At 39.5% G+C, this 24,046-nt stretch overlaps 1 protein-coding gene across 1 annotated transcript; it reads left to right on the top strand.

Annotated features, from left to right (window-relative positions):
- Window positions 1-3,069: 3,069 nt before the first annotated feature.
- LOC113928060 (HLA class II histocompatibility antigen, DR alpha chain) lies at window positions 3,070-6,956 on the top strand. The gene is made up of 5 exons (XM_035728695.1): window positions 3,070-3,221; window positions 4,391-4,636; window positions 5,095-5,376; window positions 5,692-5,857; window positions 6,545-6,956. The coding sequence occupies exons 1-4, from the start codon at window positions 3,140-3,142 to the stop codon at window positions 5,844-5,846; spliced, it is 765 nt and encodes a 254-aa protein (XP_035584588.1). The 5' UTR covers window positions 3,070-3,139; the 3' UTR covers window positions 5,847-5,857; window positions 6,545-6,956.
- Window positions 6,957-24,046: the final 17,090 nt, after the last annotated feature.

The raw sequence follows: 24,046 nt of genomic DNA, 5'->3' as shown, positions 1-24,046 counted from the left end.
CTAGCTTCTGCTGGCTCTCAAGATGGGAAGGAGAAATGAAACAGAACAAGTAAAGCTTCTTTTTTTTTAAGATTTTACTTGTTTATTTGAGAGAGAGAGAGAGAGAGAAGGAGAGACAGCATGAGAGGGAGGAGGGTCAGAGGGAGAAGCAGACTCCCCGCTGAGCAGGGAGCCCGATGTGGGACTCGATCCCAGGACTCCAGGATCATGACCTGAGCCGAAGGCAGTCGCTTAACCAACTGAGCCACCCAGGCGCCCCCAAGTAAAGCTTCTTATATGGAGATTCGGGGAGGAAGTGCCTGGATCAGTATCCCTCCCACTACCCAGCAGCACTGATAGGAAGTTCTGAGGGCTACAGGGAAAAAGGCAGGGAGGGGAAGCAAAAGGCAGGAGCTGGAGGTTCTCAGAATACAAACCACACAAACCTGAAGTGAGGTCCCAGACATGACCTGGGTCCATGTGAAAGCTATCCATTTCCAAGGCCTGACCAAATACCCAAATTAATATTCTCTCTGGTTCTAGGTTTGCCACTGTGGAAGGAGCCTGAGTGAACCATGGCGGACATAAACAGATGATACAGATATAGGATATCAAGATATAAATATATTTTCATTTAGCAATTTAAAAAATTCCCATTAGCACGGTGCCTGGGTGACTCAGCCGGGGAAGTATCCGACTCCTGATTTTGGCTCAGGTCATGATATCAAGGTCCTGGGATCGAACCCCATGTCTGGCTCCCTGCTCAGCATGGAGTCCACTTGAGATTCTCTCCCACTCTCACTCCGCTTCCTCCCCTCGTGTACATGCTCTCTCTCTTTCCTTTATTTACAAATAAATAAAATTATTAGCTTCTTTGTCTTCTCTGTACCACAGGGAATATAAGTAAGAGATTACATTCCCCAGACTCTCCTTGCCCCAGGATCTGGTCATGGCCTACACACCGCCAGCGAAAGTTAATATGAGATTTGGGAGGTGGCAGGTAGGCTGAAGCCATCTCGTGCAGTGGACATGGGGCGTCACAGACAGGAGTCTTGGCAACAGCCCTGTGTTGCCAACACAGTCCTCTTCCTGGGGCTCTAGAGGAGCTGAGATGTCCACAGTGCCTTCCCACAGGCTCCTGACCCCTTAGAGTACGGGGTCTGCACTGACCTGGGCTCCCCCAGGCTTCTAACACTTTAAAGGTATAATTCCCTGTAATACAGATGAGTTGTAACAAACAATTCTATGCAGAGTGTCTCACAGGATCTTCTCTTGTCAGACTGAACTCTGACTAGTACAGTGGCCGCTCACCATTTGACGTCACTGCTCAGACCTCATTCAGGTGCCCTCAGAAATCCCCTCAGACATAGGAAGCTAGAGTATAGGGACAGGGGACCATGAGTAGTGTCTGGATAGGAACTTCTCTCCTGTCACAGGGAAAGGGAAATGAAAATATTTTCTAAAGATTCCCAAATTTGGTAATCTCATGAGGAGAACCAATCAGTGTTTTAGAACTAAGCCATATCATAAGTTGCTGAGCAACACCTTGGGTTGAAGGTGCTGTTATGACAAGTAAAATATTTTTCTGTAAAGTGTCTCTGAGTTTACTGTATATTCACCGAGCAACTTATAAGAACCAGGCAGTATGACAACCAGCAAAGGGTAGGCATGGAGAAATTATACTAGTTTTTTCCTCTGAAAGAGGAGACGACAAGCCTAAATCATAGGACCAGACTCTCAGCAGAGACTGGTACTGTAGACCTCTCATCTGGCCCATTCCTTTGCCTCCAAGAAGTGTATTCCTTAACAATCTCAGGGCAAAACTGTGCTGTGGGTCTCTTCCAAGTGGTCTAGAAGTCAGTGTCAGAGAATCTTCAAAGCCCTTAGACGCGATCAGATAATCCATAATGTATAGGTTTTTTTCCCCTCATGATTTGCGAGGGCAGCTGTGGGGCAGGATAAGATGTCAGCACAACAGTGTAGAAAACCCACCCTGAGCATATGTGTCATGACTGATATTAAACAGTGAACTCACCACTGAACAGCTGCCTCGCTGCCAGGTCTCTCTATATTGGAAGTATTCAGATTCCAGCCCTCTCTGTGTGTGGTTTAATTTTCCTTTCTACTGTACTGTATGGTCAGAAACATGAGGGTCAGAGTGTCTTAACTTTCAGTTTTCTCAATGATGAACATCAGAATAAATTCTTAGGATCAGAACCTCCATGATTTATGACATGAGGAGAACTTTCAGAATGTTATGACGTGAGGAAAGTTATGGTAAAGCCCTCCTGCAGGTTATTATCTCTATTGCTCCCAGTAAAATAAGCTCTGCCCAATTTAGTCCACCCTATTTGTTGATTTGAGTCCTCATATGACATGTGTCCCCAGCAGTCTGCTCCAATCTCTGGTCATATTTAAGATGGTAGGGATTACAGTCCACTGTTTCCAGGAACCACTACCTGTGGCGTCTCTACCATCTTTCCCCAGCTGGGGGAGTGTTGACACTCAGAGTTTCTCCTCTGATGTTCTCTCAGTATAGCACAGTGCCAGGGATGCCCCGCTCTTGGGTCAAGTTGGCCATCTGGGAGTCTAGGACAGTGGAGGACAAACCTAGAGCAGTAAGAAGCTTCTGACATGCAGCTCTGTCACCCACTGCTGCCAAGAATCAGGCATTCCCCATAGCAGGACAATTTGCCTTCTCTTTAGATGATTTATTATTCCTTATTTAAACTCCCCAGCTGTCACAGCACAAAGGAATGACCTGTTACTACCTCTCACTTTTGAATCTATCCATTCATTCTATCCTCACTATTAAGCTTCAAGTACATCTCTTTCTAGAACTTGGGCTGGGATGGGAGAGTGTGTGAGTGACTTCCCAACCTTCTCAAAAAGAGGATTTTCTGTGTTTTTATTTGGTTGCATGTTTATTTGATTGTTTAAGAACTTTACTTCTTTAATGAGTGAGGTAATTCTGTTCCTGAACCATTTAAAAAGCCCTTTCCTTAGTAACAGATGTGTCATCTCAGAAGTTCTTTCTGATTGGCTGGAGCTCAACTGATTTGAATTTTAATGTCAGATTCTATTCTCTTTTCTTCTAGTCTTGTCAGTTCTACCCCAGTCTTATGCTCTACTGACCCCCATTAAAGCCCCCAAGAAGAAAATGGCCATTAATGGACTCGTGGTGCTAGGATCTTTTATCATGGTTTTCCTGATGCGTCCTCAAGAATCCTGGGCTATCAAAGGTAGGTGCCGAGAGAAGCAAAACTAGGGATATAATCTCTTAGAGCATTGGAGAGATGAATGGTGGACATTTGCAAAACTGTCTTTGGAATGAAAGAAAAGTGTGACAGGTATTGTGTGGTTATAAATCTGAAAGTATAATAAACTGTAGTCTGGAGGAGTTTTGTCCTTACCACAAATTGAAGTCAGTCACGTTTAGTTTAGAGGAACAAAAACTGAGTTCTATATTGACTAATACCATTGACTTTGAGAGAAACCAGACTTGAGGTGGAAAATATGTTCTGAGAAGCATTAACAAGTTACTGTCTGGGCTTCAGTTTCTTTCTGGAAAATTAGTGCAATCAAAATTTTAAACCTCACAGAATTTTGTGGGGATTAAATGAGAAAAAAATATGAAAACTTCTCAGCTCCTGTACTTAGCTGAATGCACAGTAGTTGTTTTTTGGCATGTGAATCCTGTCAGCATATTTTGAGCACAGATATTATATTAAGGATCAGTATAGAGGAAAGTCCCCCAAAAGCAACAATCTACTCCAGGGAGGGGAAGTATGCTGATCAGGTATGCTGATATGAATTGCATTATATATATATGTATACATAGCAAATAATTCTGTTACATATGTAAAATTAATGTCATCTTGTATGCCATTTTTATCTCCATTGAACAAAAAGAGAGATTTCAAAATTTTGTTTGATTCCAAAGTCCTAAAGCCACCCTCTAAACAGTGTTTCCCTCTTCTGAGAGCTGCAGTACCCTGAGAGATCCCCTGGAATTAAGGCTGCAGTGTATTTAATGCCTGGGAAAATACACTGAGTGAGCAATTCTCTTTTGGGAGCTGCTGCTGGATTTCCAAAGAGGGGATCGTTTCTCAGCTAGTAACCTGGAGCCTAATAGCTTCACAAGACTCTGGGGTTTCCAGGCCTCACTTCTTTCAGTCCACGCCCTCTAACTCTGCCCCTTTACTTCTCCCCTGCCAGCTCTGTTCAACACGGATGTCCTGCACCTGAGTCTCATCTTCCTATTCCTCCCCACTCTCCATCACTCGTTCACTCATACAGCCCCACTCCATATCGTTCCCCCACACCCGCCCACATGTTTGTCTCACATCCTGGGTTCTTCTTCCTCTCCCTCTCCTGGTTCCAACTTTAACTCTCTTCCCTGCCTTTTCAGAGGACCATGTGATCATCCAGGCTGAGTTCTATCTGACCCCTGACCCATCAGGAGAGTTCATGTTTGACTTCGATGGTGATGAGATTTTCCACGTGGATATGGAGAAAAAGGAGACAGTGTGGCGGCTGGAAGAATTTGGACGTTTTGCCAGCTTTGAGGCCCAGGGTGCCTTGGCCAACATAGCTGTGGACAAAGCTAACCTGGACATCATGATAAAGCGCTCCAACCACACCCCGAACACCAATGGTACCTGCTGCGCTCCTAGACATGGGAATCGTAACTTTGAAGTAGATGCTTCAGCTTGTTGTGTTACATTATTGTAACTGACTTTCCCTCCCAGGGGCCCAGCCTTACCATAAGCAAGTCCCTACTTCTCATGCCACAGACTCAAGAACTTTACATGAGTTTGTTCCTTTCCTGATGTGCTCACATCTTGTCCCTGCCAACAACAGTCACTCACAGAGTCATTGCCCCAAATCTATGCTGGGGAAACTAGGAGTGAAATTATCTCTAGGACCTAAAATATCCTTCTATATATCTTATACCACAACACTGGCTCCAGTTCATGGGGGAGAGTATCAGAGATAGGTGTCTGAGACATGGCATAGATGCTCAGGGCAGAGTTTCCACTGCTTTTCCGCTTCGGTGGGAGGAAGAGGGGCCAGCCTAAGCAGGGAAGGCTAATTTCTGTCCTTTGTCCCCAGTACCTCCAGAGGTGACTGTGCTCTCAAACACCCCCGTGGAACTGGGAGAGCCCAACACCCTCATCTGTTTCATCGACAAGTTCTCCCCACCAGTGATCAATGTCACGTGGCTTCGAAATGGAAACCCTGTCACCACAGGAGTGTCTGAGACAGTCTTCCTGCCCAGGGAAGACCACCTATTCCGCAAGTTCCACTATCTCCCCTTCCTGCCCTCAGCCGACGATGTCTATGACTGCAAGGTGGAGCACTGGGGTTTGGACAAGCCTCTTCTCAAACACTGGGGTATGGACCATCCTTCAATCTCCTTTCTTTTGTGATTTCCTGCCATGATGCCTGTGTCTGGTGCTTTGGGACCCAGAGTCCCCTAACTCATCCATAACAATTGCTGCAATTCCTATTCCTTGCCTTCTCCCATTATTCAGCTCCCCACACTGTTCAATCTTCATTCCCTTAATTCATCATTCCTCTCATTCAGTTGATTAATAACTATTCTTTTGACTAAATACCCTACCTTTGGTTCTAAGTGCTACTCCATACCACAGTCATTACTTCCACAGTCATTACTTCCACACTATACTCTGTGTTATTTTTCCCCAGAGTTTGAAGCACCAACCCCTCTCCCAGAGACAAAAGAGAATGTGGTGTGTGCCCTGGGCCTGGTTGTGGGTCTGGTTGGCATCATTGTCGGGACCATCTTCATCATCAAGGGCACGCGCAAGGTCAATGCTGGTGAACGCCGAGGGCCTCTGTGAGGCACCTGCAGGTGGGTTTGATGTGGTCAGAAGAAGACATAGATGGAGTTATCCAAGGGTAGGAGACAGAGTGGGGAAAAGGAAGGATATGTGATGCCTTTAAAGGAAAATGATAGGGAAGTTATAGTTCTTGATTTACCTTTGCTAGGACAGAATCAGACATTAACATCATCTGGTATCCCAAAGCCTCAAGGTCCCATATTCCTTCCCATACATGTGCACCTACACCACAACTTCAATCTTGGAAATCATCTCCACTACCTAAGACCATTGTTTCACATCAGACTTTTGAATCAAGTGATCTAGGAAAGATTTGGGCACTTCCTGGTTTATGATTCCAGACACAGATCTTCAGTTCAGAAACATTCCCAGAGTTTGGCTCACTTAGGGTTAGGGCAGATTCACTTCAGGAAATGAAAATTCTTTGAAGGCCAATGCTGTTTTTGTTTCTCCAATCTGAAAAGTGGTGTTAAAACTTCTAAGAGGAGGTAAGCCATGGTCTGCTCATTCATGCTCATTTGGAGAGTAGGGGGTACAGTTCATGTTGGAAAGGTTGTATTTACTAGACAGAAATCAAATGAATATTTAGAGACTTTTCCAAAGTCAAAGGATTAAGGGAGAAGAGGAAGGAATCTGAAAAAAAAAGTGCTTTAAATACTCATCTTAGCTCTTTAGTAATTCTGTGTGTCCTGCTACAGGCAATGCAGTTTCCAAGAGAGAAGATCAATGAAGAAATTTGTGCTTCAATAGTTTTATAAACCTGGCAATACTCCAACTGTTCGCCTCACTGAAGGCAACCATTCTTCAGCATTTTCCAGCCCTTTACCTATTCTAAGAATGATGATGCCTTCCTGATCTGTCCAGACTCTGACATCTAGTTATTCCCAATTTGTTGCTCCTTCTTGGGTCTATTTTCCTCCATTTTCTACCATCATTTTAATATCACCAGGGAATGCCCCCCCGAATAGACCCCACAGGATCCTGTCTCTGCTATGGAACCTTGTGAATGTTCAATACAGACATCCCTTCTACACTTATTGCTTGGGTTTCTTCAAACTGTGATTGTGACTTTTTTGAACACAATAAACTGTTTGATGGGTCTGAGATTAATTTTTGGTATCTAAGCCTGTTTTTTACAGGGACTAGGGTTTAAATGTGATTCTTTCATCCTGAAATGTGTGAATGTTGAATATATGTGATAAGTTCTGTAAGTAATCAGAAATATTTAGGTTCATTAGGACTACACCTCTTTCATAGTATCTGCAATCAATCCAGTTGCTATGGTCCAGTCCCCCAATGGAAAACCCTAGAGTAGAGTTCATTTGTTGGGAGATCTCTATTTAGGATGGTTTCAGAATCTGGTTTTGGTTCTTGATCTCCAAGTCAATGATAATTCTAGATCCTTGGTAGAATGAATGTTAAAGCGTTGGGTTTAGCCACACATAATGAGTGAGACTGATGATGGGGAGCAGACAGGAGTGGTGTGAGGAGCAGAGTAGAGGAGGATTTATATATGTTATAGGATTTACATACCAATGACACCCACTCCAGGTTTAATGAAAAATAGGATTGGACACTGTGGATCACCATTACCCATTTTATTAACATGGTCTTGGATGCCTGTTTTATTACCAGAAGAATGGTTTGACTTATTCTTGGAACAACCTTGTATTGAATATGTATCTCTGGGTTGAAAAACCAAGTAAAAAATGGGAGGTTGGGCAGAACCTGACATTAAAATGGAATGAAAAAATGTTTGAAACACAGTGGGCTATTGCTCATTTATCTGTGAAACTATTACTTGAGATTTATTTCTAACTGGTTACCAGAGCCTACCCCAAACCATGAAGATCAATTATCCTGACAGTTAGATAGAGTGGCAAATAAAGGGTGTTGAATAGACATCAACTTGGGCTTCATCTTACTCTACATTTACTAGCTGTGTGTTCAGTGACACCTTGCTTAACTGAACTTACCTGATTCCTTTCATGGAAATACTGATGGCAGTTTTTACCACACTGAGTTATTATAAGAATTAAAGGAAAAATGCAAGAAGAGTAATCAGGTACCATACTCAGTGGTAATAGTATTGCAAAAATTATAAATTCCATTATTTTTTCGCAAAATTTCTACAACCTGATGATAAAAATCTCAGAAAAGTATAACCAAAGCAAGACATGAAGGGTGGCAGAATATGCCATCCCAAAATATGCTATTCTGGCATAAAGATTGTTTTGAGCTGATAAGGTGGTCTCAGGTAATAAAATTGCAGTAATCACTTGTTGGCTAAAGAAGGAGTCTGTGCCATAGCTGATACCTCCTTCTGCTTCTGGATCCACACCTCTGATATTACAGAAACTCAATTCAAGAAATTAACAAACAAGGCTTTTGGCTCAAACACACTAATACCAACTGCTCTGGTTCATGGGGGTCCTGACTTCCATCTCTAGGTATTCTCTTCCTGATAGTCATCATAAGCTGTGTTCTCTCAAGGGTCTCAAGCACATGCTCACATGGTCAGCAGTACATCAGATGGTCTCACTACTTGGAAAAGCAGAAATGACATGAACGGGGAGGTGCAAACAAACCTGAAGTTATAACCTATGAGTTTCACAGGGAAACCAGAACAACTTAATCCTGATGGTGACTGAGAGTGGCACTAATAGCAAATTTTTGGTCAAACACTCATGTGTGCGAGGATGACCAAAAGGGGAAAATTGTTGGAGTAATTTCCCTAGGAGGCCATTAGACTGAGATGGCTCTAACATCTTGGCAACTTACATAAGCAAACTGAAACCTGAGCCAGACTCAATTCCTGTAAGCGCACTGGTATCCCAGCAAAGTCACCAATAGCCAAATGGGCTTTCCAAGAAAGGCAAGTGAAGAGAATATAGCCAATCAGGTAATTTCCATGCTCTGCTTCTGCGTCTGCTCTGTCAAAGCCTGTCCCCTAGCTCCTGTCACACAACTTTTCACAATTTTCATGTTGGCACTGCCAGATTTGAATCATGTTCTCAAATAAACATTTGAAAATTGTCTTATGTCTCAGTTTACCTTTTAACACCTTAAAGGACTTACTAAAAAAGAACAAGTTTCTGTACTTATGGCTTAAAGAATCAAAGCCATGTCTTCAGAAATTTGAAAATAGGCACAGGTGTTTCTTTTATGTAGCTCCTATTTTTATTATAAAATAAATACATGTACAATAGAGAATACAATAAAACTCAGACACATGTGGAATAAAAAAGAAAACATCTATTTCCTCCCATATAAAAGACATGTTTTGAATACCTTTAAGAACCGTTTTAAGTTCCCAGAAAAATTGGGCAAAAAGTACAAAGTTCCCGAATTTCCACATCTTCCCCCGTGCTCCATATACAGTTTCTCTTATCATTAACATTTGTCATTACATTTGTTACAATTGATGAACCAAAACTGATACATTATTACTTGCTGATGTGCATAGCGGGATTAGGGTTCACTCTTAGTATTATACAGATCTCTATAGTTTGCCTTTTCCAGGATGTCATATAGTTGAAATCATACAGTAAGGGCTTTTCTAGTCTAAGATAATTCTTTCATGTAGCAATATGCATTTAAGGTTTTACCACATCTTTTCAAACTTAATAGCTTTTTTTTTAATTGCTGAATAATACTTCATTGTGTGGATGTTCCACAGTTGATCCATTCACCTGCCAAAGGACACCTTGCTTGTGTTTCCAAGTTTCACAATTATGAACAAAGCTGCTATAAACATTCCTGTGCCAGTTTTTGTGGGGACATATGTTTTCAATTCATTTGGCTACATACCTGTGAGTCTGATTGCTGGATTGTAAGGTTTGAGCATGTTTAGCTTTGTAAGAAATCACCACCATGTCTTCCAAAATAACTATCCCATTTTGCGTTACCACCAGCAAGGGATGAGATCCCCTATTGTATGCATCCTGGTTTGCTAGCATTTGGGGTTGTGAGGGTTCTCAATTTTAGCCAGAAGGCCACCTTTTAACAACTTTCTATTTTAATTACAGATTCATAAGAATTTGCAAAGAGAGTATAGAAAGACCCTGAAACAGTGTACACCTTTACCTAGTTTCCCCAAATGATTACATATTTTATAAAACTATAATACAATATCAAAACCAGGAAACATATTGGTGAAATGTGTGTGTGCAGTTGTACACCTATGTTTCCTCCCATGGGTACCTTTGTGTGACCACCACAGTCAAGCACAGAACTCTTCCATTACCACAGAGATCTCCCTCATGCTACCCTTTGTATTCACAACCACTTCCTTTTGGGCCCCATGACCCTCACACCTGACAACCACTAATCTGCTCTCCATCTCTATAATTGGTCATTTGGAGAATGTCAGAGAGATGGAATCATTCAGTACGGCACCTTCTGAGCTTGACCTTTTTCACTTAGCGTCATGCCCTTGAGATCCATCCAAGTAGTTGGGTGGATCCTCAGCTTGTTCCCTTTTATTGCTGAGAGTGTTCCGTGTTATGGGCACACCACAGCTTAACCATTCACCTACTGCAGAGCCTTTTGGTTGTTCCTGCTGTGAGCATTTTGTACAGTTTTATGTGAATGTGAGTTTTTATTTTTCTGACATAAAGGCCAAGAAATGTGATTCCTGGGTCAGGAGGTTAAGTGTATATTTAGTTTTTAGGAAACTGCCGAACTATCTTCCAGAGAGACTGCACCATTTCACATCCCTGTCAGTGCAGGAGACATCCAAGTTCTCTGCATTCTCATCATCATTTGCCCTTGTCACTATTTCATATTTTAGCTATTTCAATAGGTATGGAGTGATATCTCAGCATGTTCTTAATTTGCCTTTCCTAGTGGCTAGTGATGGTGAACACCATTCAATGAGCTGATCTGCCATGTGAATATTCTCTCTGATAAATGTCTCTTCATGTCTTTTGCCCATTTTGTAATTAGAGTAGTTGTGTGTGTGTGTGTGTGTGTGTTTACTGTGGAGTCCTGAGAGTTCTTTACAGATTCTAGACACAAGCTCTTTGTGATATTTTGGGTGTGCAAATATTTTCTCTTTGTATCTAAACTTTTCAGTCCCTCAACAGGATATTTTTCAAAATAAAAGTCTTTAATTTTGGTAAAGCCCAATTCATTGATGCCTTTCCTTTATGGATCATGCCCTTGATGTCATGTCTAAGAAGAACTCTTCACTAGACCCAAACATTTCACCCCAAAGATTTCTTCTTGTTTTCTTCTAAAAGTTTTATACTTTACATTTAAATTTCTGATTTCTAATGAGTGCATTTTTGTAAGAAGTGTGAGAATTGATCTCATTTTCCTTTTGCTTTTTTTTTCCTTTTCCTTTGATTTTGCTTGTGATTTGTTTTTACCTATGGATATCTATGTGTTTGCAAAGACTATCCATCCTCTATTGAGTTGCATTGCATCTTTATCAAAAATGAGTTGGTGTAGGGCTATTTCTGGATTCTCTATACTGTTCCTTCAGTCTATGTGCCCATCCCTCCACAGCACCCATTAGTCTTAATATCACAGGGGTATGAAAGTCTTCAATTTGGCTGGGTGGTTGTTCAACTTTATTTTTCTTTATCAAATTTAGATTTATCTATCCTAATTTCATTGGTATTTCATATACATTTTAGAATAACTGTATCTACAACTATTCAAAATTTTGCTGAGATTTGGATATTAATTGCATTAAACAGGGATATCAATTTGGGAGGAGACATCTTTACTATGTTCAGTTTTTCAGGTCATGCATATGGTAAGTCTCTCATTTAGATCTCCAATTTCTTTCTTTTTTTATTTTTTAAAGGTTTTAAAGATTTTATTTATTTATTTGAGAGAGTTTATTTATTTGAGAGAGAGAGCATGAGAGAGAACTCAAGCAGGGGAGTGGGGAGGGACAATTGGAGAGGGAGAAGCAGGCTCCCTGCTACGCAGAGAGCCTGATGTGGGCCTCAATCCCAAGACCCTGGGATCATGACCTGAGCCTAAGGCAGACACTTAACCGACTAAGCCAACCAGGTGCCCCTAATCTCTGATTTCTTTCATCAGCATTTCTGATTGAAGTCCTGTGCATGTTCTCTTAGAATTTTACTTTAGTTTTTCTGTGCTGCTTTTTTTTTTAATGATTATACATAGTGTTGTATTTTTAATTTTGTTTTACACTCTCAATTGATTTTTTTCTGTTGACCTTGAATCCTGCCTTCTTATTAGTTCTCTAGGGGGTTTTTTGAGTGTGTGTTTGGTGAGAGAGCAATTCCTTGGGATATTTTATGGAGACTATCACATCAAATGAGCATAAAGATAGTTTTATTTCTTCCTTTCTGACCTGCTTGTGTTCTGAACACCTCCTAAATTCACCCTGATGATGAAGGAGGTGTCCTCCACCCTAAATAGTATGAGATGGCTGAACACACAATACCCAACATGGGCAGATGAGATTGATAGTAGTTTGCGACACGTACTCACAGCCTGAGGGAGAAGGACACTGCATTCAATGCAGGGCCCCATGAGGGCTGCAGTCAGGAACACAGTGAATCATCAGGGCTGTGAGAGGCAGGTTATGTAGGTGCAAGAAGGTAAGATGCCCCTTGGCCCCTACAGGAGATGCTATTTGTTTGTTTGAAAGTTCCATGGGCGAGCAGGGAACTGAAGCCCTCAGGTTGGGGATCAGGTGGCGTGCAGCTTTTCAGGCTGATAAGTAGTTGAGTGGAAGTCTTTCCTTCTGGGTTGGGAAAAGATACCTGGTATAACTAGGGGCACTCATGCATATGCTTTTGGTGGCCCTTTTGAGGCTTTGCCACAGTAGTTAGTGCTTTCTGTCTTATTGATGGCAAGGACTAGAGGAGCGCTCAAATGAAAGGTTTTGAGAGAAAGAACACTTTGGTAAAACCCCCGGTAAATCTTGAATGCTCCTTAAGATGAACCTAGAAATCCTCAGTGAGGGAAGTCAGAAGAAAGGTTTTTAGAGGATAATAGAGGATGAATTATTAAATGGCCAAACAAGGGACTTTTAAACTACCTAAATAGTCTATTTGCACATCTAATTTGAGAAAGCTGCTCATTAAATTAAACAACCTGAGTGACATAGTGACAAAATTGAGTTCAAAGATATATCACCTCCTTCATATTTCCTACTACTCTACCTTCTTCTTATCTTTTAAATGAGATTCCAGGGATCGAGACAAAAAATCAGAATCCTCCTTCTCCTCACCAGGCTAAGGCAATGATGGCTCTGAGGTCAAAAGCTGGCCAGAGTGGAAGCTGATATTCAGAGCCTGTTAGGAATTTCTTTGGAGGCCTCCTCCCCAAGTTCACATTAGAACTATGTACCCAGAGGGAGAGAAGCAAATTGAAGGAAAGTGGTCAGATGGACGGATCAGCCTATGACGACTTTTAAGTTGCAACCCAATTCCTTGAGAGATTGAAAGCAACCTTTACCTCAAAAAAGAAAACATCTTTGCAAAACATGAAATATGGGCCCAGAAACAAGTCAAAGTCCTTCAGCCTCTCTGGGAACTCTTATCTAAACCATTCTCTGTTCCTCAGCCTGAAGGAAAAAGAACTCTCAGGAGGGGGATGGGGTTGTTGCCAAAAGATGTGTGGAAGCTTTTAAAAATACAAATGATCAGAGAGATCATAAAACCTAGCTGAGTAAGAATTTCCAGAACTAATGGAAAAACTGCATTACACCAGCACTAGAATTAGTAACCTTGCTCAAAATCTAACCCACAGCTTCCAGGAGGTTACTTGTCAGGGATAAATACACAAGGATAAATCTTAACTATTAAGCTCTTTACATCTGTGTTTATATATGTGCTATAAATATGAGATATTGTTCTACCTCTGGATGTTATTGATAAAATTAATTTGTGTAATAGCTCTATTCAGTTGGTTTGAAGACAAGCATTTATAAGAATTAGGTGTTCTAAAACCCAGAAAGATAGAAAATAATCCAAATATTTCTCAAGGTCATATGCTCCAGAAAAATATTCACTATTAAAGCTAATTTAAGGCTATTGGTTTAATTAAGATAGACATGCCTTCACTTTCATAAGCATTACAATTAAAACATTTATTCTGACTTCATTTACCTAAGTCAAGTAAATTAATATGCTTTCTGTTACAAATGTTTTTTGTTAATATAGCTCCAGAGAATGAGTAACTTTGATATCTTATAAAGTTTTTATGGGTAATCTAAGCATAATTATAAAGAATAAGTAAATTAAATCAATGTAAATAAGATTTCAAAAATTGTAGGTAAACCTTTAAATACCTTCCAAAGTCTTTGTTAACCTAAAACTTTGAAGTTTGCTAGGTTAAATGATAAAGTGGGTTAAATCTTTTGGATATCCAAGTCTTTTCCAAATAAGATAAAATACTGAAGCATTGATTTTTAAACATAGGTTTATCTACTTTTTTCTTATTACAGAGAAGATAAAGATAAATTGGGATCCTTAGTAAACATGTTTTATGCTCTATTGGAAGATAGTAAAATAAAGAAGCACATGTTTCTGGATATTGTGAAATATATTTAAAAATTGGCCAATCTAGAGAATTCTGATGTCACAGACAGTTTACAGATGCTTACTACTTAGTTTTCATGAAAAATTAAGGTTTCTGAGCACTAAGAATACTAACAAAAATAATAAAATGACTAGAAATAACAAAGAAAACATCTCTGTGTCCAAAGAGAATAAGATGGATTCTCCTGGGAAGAAAATTATGAGAGATAGAGATGCATTTGTTGAAGGAAAAGAAAGTAATTTTGTCCTAAAATGAGACTGGTTGTATAGGGAGAGGAAATATTTGAATATTTTTAAAAAGATTATAGAAAGTTGTGGAAACAGAATCCTTCAAAAAGAATTTTATGAGTGGTAAGGACAAGACTGGAGTAAATGAGTTTTACTATGAAAAGTCAAGAATAAAAGATTGAAATCTGGTTTCTTTCTCTGTTAAGATGATAAAGTTTTCTTGGATCATTGGACTGATCTTGATAGAAAATCGTAAACAAAGATATTTTTTTATCTGCCTGGGAAAACAGTTTCCATGTTTTGTCTTTATCAAGTCTTCAAATACTTAAGAAATTTAAATCTTCTTCAATATCAAAAGAGCTAAGTTTTGCTAACAACTATGTAACCTTCTGTTTTTGGCTTTAGAATCTCTCACTGCCACCTTGGTTAAATAGATAATTAGGTTTGAAGTTTTGTCATGAACCCTGATTCTATTAGGGCATGTGCTTTAAAGCCTTCTGATATTTTTTACCAACTTTCAAAAACTTCAAGTTCTAGATGAAGTCTCCTCAATTAATTAGGCTTATTTATTTGGTATGTCAAATTACAAAGTAAGCATTGTCAGATAAGTGATGAATAACCTTTTCGGGTTATATCACATGGGTGAATGCTAAAACTGTCCTAGAAATTATATGAAATTCCTGAAGTTTTATTATGTCTTGGTATAATGTCATCACTAGTAATTCTAAATATGGAAGTGTTGTGTGTCACGGAAATAACTAGATTTCTTGTCACCTGTGTTACAATGAACTCTCATCAGGTCTTGGACCATAGGATTTTTGAGACCTTTGTCATTTACAGTTATTATTTTACTCTGATGCTCTTGTCAATGTGTTTCATCTTCAAGAAGATTCATGGAAAGGACTTGATGAATACAGGTTTCTCATACCCTTCATATCATAAAACTAAGCTGAGTAAGAATTTCCAGAACTAATGGAAAAACTGCATTCCACCAGCACTAGAATTAGTAACAAAGGAATGAAAGAATTGAGGAAGATGATTACAATTTTTATGACTCTTGTTTGATACATTTTTTGTTCTCTATCATGTTTGCTTTTCCAAATTGAAGGAATCATTTTCTCTTAAGTTATCTCTGAGTTACAAAAAGATGGTAAACTATTCCATCATAAACAAACATTTATCTTTTTCTCCCTACCTGATTTGTCCGACAATATGTTGCATGTACATTTCCACCAAATTTAATGTGATACAAAACAAAACCTTTCAGTGAAATATAAATTTTAAAAGACAACTATGATTGGGCTCCATGTCTGAGATTATCTTATTAGGTGAATTACATTCCTAATTGATACACTATATGAACCTTGATTATACTTCTAAATATCTAGGAGTGGGTGAGAAAAGCAAACAAAAGCACTTCTAATCTATTTTCTTGTATGTGAGAGTATTTTTCCTTCAACTGAATAACTTTTTTAATGTCATATTTATAACTTTAAACGTTAGCAGCCCTACAATTAAGCTTTACAGTCTATTATCATGGGGCAGCTGGGTGGCTCAGTCGGTTAAGTGTCTGTCTTCTGCTCAGGTCATGATCCCAGAGTCCTGGGATTCAGCCCATCATCGGGCTCCCTGTTCAGCGGGAGCCTGCTTCTCCCTCTGCCTCTGCCCCTGCTCTCTCTCTCGCCTACTCTGTCTCTCAAATAGATAAACAAAATCTTTCAAAAAAATTAAAAATAAAACAATATATATAGTCTATTATCACAGTGGGTAAAATCAATTCAATCTTCTTTTAGGTCAAAAAGAGAGAAATTCACTAAGAAAGAAGTGTTAAAAGTAAACAGTGAAGAACATAAGAGATATTGTGTATGACAAAAAATGCAGATGGTAGAACTCTCCAAAATTAAAAACATGAGAAAGCACAATGGATTTTAAATATGAAGGCTCTATGCTCTACAAATGCGTTAAGTCACATTCTCTTATTTTAAGAAAGAAAAAATAGGAATGACACAAGAACAAAGCATAAAGGAATACAGAAGCAGTAAAAAGTTAGTTTTTTGTTTTTTTTTTAAGATTTTATTTATTTATTTGAGAGAGAGAATGAGAGACAGAGAGCATGAGAAGGAAGAGGGTCAGAGGGAGAAGCAGACCCCCACTGAGCAGGGAGCCGGATGTGGGACTTGATCCCGGGACTCCAGGATCATAACCTAAGCTGAAGGCAGTCGCTTAACCAACTGAGCCACCCAGGCGCCCAGTAAAAAGTCAGTTTTAACCAAATCAATAAATGTGACAAAAATGATAATGTATGTTAAAATGTATACTATTGCTATAATAATATTACTAAAATAATATTTTATGAATATTATTATTAGTAGTCATGAAAATTAATAGTTTAAAGAAAATTCTACCAAAATATATATTAAAAAAATCCTCAGATCTTTGGAAATACTTGGTTGATGGATTATGGCTTACTTTTTAATTCTTCACTGAAATATTCTGTATGTTCACAGTTTTCTGCCACAAACAGATAAATGGGTCAAAATGTTAATATTCTCTTTTTAAAAAGCTAAAATAAGTGCAAATAACTAGATACACCAAACTGCAGCTTATAACTTTATGAAAGCATACACCTCTATGATAAGTCAAGAGAACAGACAAAACAAAAATTTAAATAATAGCATGAATATAAATAATTTAAGTGTCAATTATAATGTAGAGTAGTACAATATCACGACATGTCTTTTATAGATAGAGAGAAATTTCTCCCCAAGTTTTCATAAAATACAATATGAAACATATATAAACCACAATAAAAGACTTACTACATTATTAAAGGGAATTGTATACATGTTCTTTGATCATGATTCTAAATTGTACTGAGGATGTATAACATCTACATAGAAGACAATATTTCCTAAAATTTGACTGGTTAGATATTTAACAAATAATTAAATGGACAGCCTTCCTCATAATTATGTTTTGCATTTAAATTTTTTTCTCATTTCACCAAAGCGGTACCGTACCCTTTAAAAAAATAAATGTGAAAATAATGAACTACTTATTCATCTCAAAGTTAAAAAAAAAGCATAAATAAAGCCAACTCAGTGAAATTAGGGAGATTTGAACACTAAAGTTATGATGAAAGCAAATTAATTGTGAAATAAAAAATATAAGGTCATATAAAATTCTGTCTTTAAGAAGTAATATATGACAGGTACATAGAGATTTTAAAGAATTTAAGAGACTACCACATAAAATATTACACCAACAGTTTAAAGTAATGTGAATGATTTTGTGGTGAAATAAAAACTGCCTAAATTAAATAACAGAAACGGAATAGAGATATAAACATGAATCACAGGGGTGCCTGGGTGGCTCAGTTAAGCCTCTGTCTTCAGCTCAGGTCATGATCTCAGGGGCTTGGGATTGAGCCTCATGTCGTTGACCTCCCTGCTCAGTGGGGAGTCTGCTTCTCTCTCTCTCCCTCTTCCGCCCCCCCCCCGCTTGTGCTTTTCTCTCTCTCTCTCTGTCTCAAATAAATAAAATCTTTAAAAATAAATAAATAAACATGAATTACATATTTTTAATTTAAAGTACTTCTAATTAATGGCTCAGGCTCATCCAATCTTTTCTTTCTTTCTCAAAATAGAAATAATTTTCATACCATATCAGCTATCAGGTCTTCCAGAGCATAGAACAGATTGATTTGATTTATTGTAACAAACTAGAAAAGTACTAACACCAAATCACACTTAACATTGTAAGTAATTAATACTCATTAGAGAAAGTTCCAGCTCACCATTATCTCCCAGAAAGGAGCTTATTACCATTGTCTGGTGCCCCAATTTTCACGGCTGCTGCCAGGGGACTCCCCTATCTTGCTTGATTCTGGCAGCCAGTGGGGCTTATGCTCATGGGCCCCACAGGACTGTAACCAATGGAGAAGTTGTTCTTAACCAGCTACCACCCTCAGGGCCCAGCAAGAGGCAGCAGACCAAGAAGCCCATTATATCTGCCCAGGGGACACCCCCTGATCATCTGGCTCTTTGTGGCCGGGGGACTTGCATTTCTGGGATCAAGGGGACTGTAACTATTTTTTTATTGTTATATTAATCACCATACATTACATCATTAGTTTTTGATGTAGTGTTCCATGATTCATTGTTTGTGCATAACACCCAGTGCTCCACGCAGAACACGCCCTCTTTAATACCCTTCACCAGGCTAACCCATCCCCCCACCCCCTCTCCTCTAGAACCCTCAGTTTGTTTTTCAGATCCATTGTCTCTCATGATTTGTCTCCCCCTCCGATTTACAAGGGGACTGTAACTATTGCAGAGATAATTCTTGGCAGCTGTCACCCCCAAGGCACTATGCAGGTAGCAGACTGAAACCTACCCACGGTCTTTCTGTGGGAGGGGCCTATTTGCTTGTCTTGGAACCTTGGCCTGGGGAGTTCTGGTTTGGCTCCCATCTAGGGGAGTGTGGAGGTACATTCAGGGAACAGAGGCTTATGGATGCCATCTTTACATGCCCACTCTGCCTCGTTCCAGGTTCTCCTGCTGTCACCCAGAAAGAAACTTGAACACTCACCTGGCATGATTTTTGTGACTGCCACACCCAGAGGACTCAGCTAGATTGCTTGGCTCTGATGCCAGCAGAGCCGACGCCTGTGGTCCCACAGGACTGTATGTATTTGCATACTTTAAAAGCCACTGCCTCAGTATGTCTTCCAATCAGCCTGAATCTAAGTGTAATTGACATGCTCCCTCTGGGACACCAACAAGTCTTGCCACACTCTCAACTACTGGGAACCACTAAGAATAAGATAGGCTGCTTGGACAATCACAAAGGTTTGAGAGACCACCAGGAGCTGGTGCAGGTTGAACGATAAGGCACAGGTCCTACAGGGGCCACTCCTTCAACCCGGGAGAAGTGCCTAAATTTATCTAGTGCCGAGAAACCAAACAGAGAGTCAGGCAAAATGAAGAAACAGAATACATTCCAAATGAAAGAACAAGATAAAACCCAGAAAATTCCTTAATGAAATGAAGATTTTACCTTGTAAAGGGTTCAAAATAATGGTGATACAGATGCTCACCAAACTGCGATGAAAGATGGGTGAAAATAGAACTTCAACAAGGAGATAGTAAATATAAGAAAGTACCAAATAGCTTTTTGTACTCAGCGTGATGCTTTTGGGACCCATCCAGGTTTTCATATCTACTGATAGTTTGTCCTTTTTACTGCTACTTCATGAGGTGGATATACTACAGTTTTTTTATGTATAGGTTTTTGTATGAATGTAAATGCTCACTTCTCTGTGACAAATGACTAGGACTGCAGTCTCTAGGTCATGTGGTAAGTATACATTTCAGTTTTTAGTTATTACTTTGTTTTGTTTTTTTTCAAGTTTTTATTTAAATTCTAGATAGTTAACATACAGTGTAATATTAGTTTCAAGTGTGCAATTTATTGATTCAACACTTACATACAGCACCGAGTGCTCATCACAAGTGCACTCCTTAATCCCCACCACCTATTTCACCCATCCCCCCACCCACCTGCCCTCTGGTAACCATCAGTGTGTTCTCTATAGTTAAGAGTCTGTTTCGTATTTCGCCTCTTTCTTGTTTTCCCCTATGCTTGTCTATTTTGTTTCTTAAATTCCACAAAGGAGTAAAATCATATGGCATTTGCCTTTCTGTGACTGACTTATTTTGCTTAGCATAATACTCTCTAGCTCCATCCATGTCATTGCAAATGGCAAGATTTCATTCATTTTTATGGCCTAGTAATAATCCATATGTATATGTATATATACACTACTTCTTCTTTATCCGTTCATCAGTAGATGGACATTTGGACTGTTTTCATGATTTGGCTATTGTAGATAATGCTGCTTTAAACATTGGGATGCATGTATCCCTTCAAATTAGTATTTTTGTATCCTTGGGTAAATACCTAGTAGTGCAATTGCTGGATTGTAGGATAGTTCTATTTTTAACTTTTTGAGGACCCTCCATACTCTTTTCCAAAGTAGCTGCACCAGTTTGCATTCCCACTAACAGTGCAAGAGGGTTCCCCTTTCTCCACATCCTACCAACACCTGTTGTTCCTTGTGTTGTGACTTAAGCCATCCTGACAGCTGTGAGGTGATATCTTATTATAGTTTTGATTTGTATTTCCCTGATGGTGAGTGATGTTGAGTATCTTTTCATGTGTATGGCTCCTTTGGAAAAATGTCTATTCATGTCTTCTGCCCATTTTTTAATTGGATTATTTTGGGGGAGTGTTGAGTTTTATAAGTTCTTTATATATTTTAGATACTAACCATTTATCAAATATGTCATTTGCAAATATCTTCTCTTATTCCGTAAGTTGTTGTTAGTTTTATCAAAAAGGCAAGATTTCATTTGTAACAAACACCCAATCGACTTACAGAGTGGCTATACAGTTTTGAATTCCTACCAACAACATACGAGAGATCTAGTTTCACTAGATCTTGCCAGTGTCTTTGACATTGTCCTTGCCAGTATTTTGTCTTTTCACTAATTTTTTAGCTGTTTAAATAAGTATAGTGATTGCTAACTGTGGTCTTAATTTACATATCCCTAAAATTTGTGATATGAACACTTTTTCATGTGTTTTTCTTGCCATCCATAGATCTGTCCCTTCGTCCATATGTCCATCTCTCTGCCAATACCACACAGATTCACTTAGTTACTGTAGCTATAAAATAAGACTTATATAATCTATGACTTACAAAAATGCGGTGAAATATCCTTCATAAACAAACATTTATATTTTTCTCCCTACCTGATTTCTCCAGAATTTGGAAATTCTCAGTGAGTATTCTTAATTTCATGGCAATTATACTTATTTGCGGAAGCTCCATAAGAATCTGTTCTCCTTGGAACAGGACACCAGGAAACATTGCTCATATCACTAAGGCTTTGACTGGAATGTCCTATTTGAGAAAGACATGCACAAACTCAGATATGACCAGACAGCTTTGAGGAACCAAGGTTGACTTTTTGGACTCAGTGAAGACCCTTGGAAAAATCACCCTGATATCTTGTTTCCAGCGTTCCCTGTAAAGAAGATCAGGAACCTGGGATATTTGAGGGACCTGGAGAAGAGAGGAATTCACCCAAATCTATAGGTATTGCGTGTGAGTCTGAGGCTAACTATTTGCTATTTGGCTTGGCTCTTAGCCTCAAAAGGCTATTGAACCTCAATATGAAAAAAAAAAAGAAAAAGAAAAGAAAAAGCTCAATCTGAAATTCCTTATGAAATGTTTTGGCAAAGAAGATTTAAGAAAACTTATATGACCAGTCTCTATTCTTGCTGTACTTATGTAAATAAGTACATAAGTAAATAACTGGACTTCTTTTACACAAAAATTCATCTTAATTTGGCTATCTTTGGAGGAAATGAGGGTGATTTTACTGAGAAAAAAATTGTCTTTCAGTAACACACTTTTATGGGTGTTAGATTCTAGTTCTGATTAATTGTCTTTGAATGTTTGTTGTTTATCTACACAGCTGGGCTGGATCCTGAATTCTTCTGGTTTCCTGAATATCTGGCTAATTTTCTACCTGACTGCTTGCACAATATAGGCCTAACTTAGAAAGCCCACCTGCAGGACCACTTCCTGAAATGAGACAACTATTTAACTGAACTGACTTAATTTACCTCATTATAAAATGCAGAATAAGATGCTAAGACTATACATGAGAGTTCCAGAATGATGGCTCTAGGAAGGATGGGGGCTAAGCCTGGTACTAGGGAATATTTGCAGTTGGGGGCAAGGCACTTTCATTCCAGAAATCCTGATCTTGCTCTTTTCCAACAGGAAGTAGCTAGAGTGATCATTGCCCCAAGAAAGAGAAAGACAGTGGGAAATTGAAGCTGGAGGCCATTTGTCAGTTCAAATGGAGGAATGAAAACTAGAAGTCATATCCCCCCTCAGGCACAGCCAACAGGCCAGAGAACATATAGACCTAGCCTCAAGGGATAGGAGTGCTTGCTTATCATTCAAAGGAACATGTAAAACGAATAGTTAAACAGCACTATGCTAGAGATTAATCACTAGATGCAACCCTACTAGCTTAACATAAAGAATATATTAAAGACTTTGTCATCAGACGTTCCCTCCAAGGATGGTCTCCACAAGTAAGAGAGGTAATCTGACTCCTTATGGCCACATCAGCACCAGTAAAAACATTAGCATATGGACATCTAACAAGCAACATCCCCATAGCTGGGCACACCGGGTATGGGTACTGTTTGGAGACTAGAGGCCGCGCCAGTGTTGCAGGAGTATTCATTTTACATTTGCCACAAGACTCCCACATGGTAATGAGCAAGGGAGAAGCAGAGCTAGGTAGGGAGATAGGTAGCAGGCTACAGGACCAGCCTCACAGAAATCTCAGATGTGGAAAAAGGCGTACAAAACCAGAGATGAGGGAACATAACGAGACCACCTAATTTGTCTTAAATGTCCGAGACGAGATACTTTCATGAGAGTTACAAAACCACTGAAAGTTACCAAACTTCAAAGGAGAAGTAATCATGGTGCTATCAGTGGTGATGCCAAGAAGATTTACGTTCCCTGGTCAGTTCTCTATAAAAGACGGTCCATAGAAACCCATTCGGATCCCTCTCACTCTAGAGAGCTCTTTTCTTTCCTTTCTTCTCTCACATTCACTTAATAGGCTTTCACTTCACTTCACCCTTTTGTGTCCTTGACATTCATTCTTTGACTCCTTGAGACAAGAACCCTGCAACCCTGTAACATTTCTGGTGTGTGGACTGGAAAACTTCATCCCACTTTGTTCCCCAGAAGGCCAGTCATGTGGACTCTGTCTTTATGTTCTGGGACACTTATCTCCCCTGCTTAGCCCTCTTCTGTAAAACACCAGGCACCTGTGCCCCACATAAGAGTGACAAGCCCAGCCGCAGGTCTTAAGACTCAGGTGACAGGCCTCTGGGAATGACTTGTCCAATGCCCCTTCCTGCACAGGAGGGGAAAGTTGGCCCTGCCAACTAAGGGAACTAACCAGTTCAATTTCTCTCTTTCCTATGGCATCTCTCTTCTTATGGGAAGTGTTCTCCACACCAGAACCTCTATAACTTCTGATAGAGACTATGAACCTCAACTATGGGACTTTTCTCTTGGAATGAGAAGCATTTTTCATTCTTCCTAATACTTTCTCTAGGGCTCTTGGCCTTTCTTGGGTGAAGCAGCATCACGACTGGTCTGACAGGTTTTCTTATATGTCCCATAGTTGCTGTATGTCCCATTATAAAGTTTTTCCCTTTGAGACCACCTTTGATCTGGCCTCGGATGGTTGGCCACTTCTGTTTTTGCTGCCTAGTGAAGCACCTTTTCTATTGCCAGGTGCAGAAACAGAGATGGGCATGATGATAAAATCAGAT

The sequence above is a fragment of the Zalophus californianus genome, chromosome 7 (genome assembly GCF_009762305.2).
Source record: "Zalophus californianus isolate mZalCal1 chromosome 7, mZalCal1.pri.v2, whole genome shotgun sequence".
NCBI classification, from domain to species: Eukaryota; Metazoa; Chordata; class Mammalia; order Carnivora; family Otariidae; genus Zalophus; species Zalophus californianus.
The sequence above is the reverse complement of the archived record's forward strand: the minus strand, read 5'-3'. Positions and strand labels throughout refer to the sequence as shown.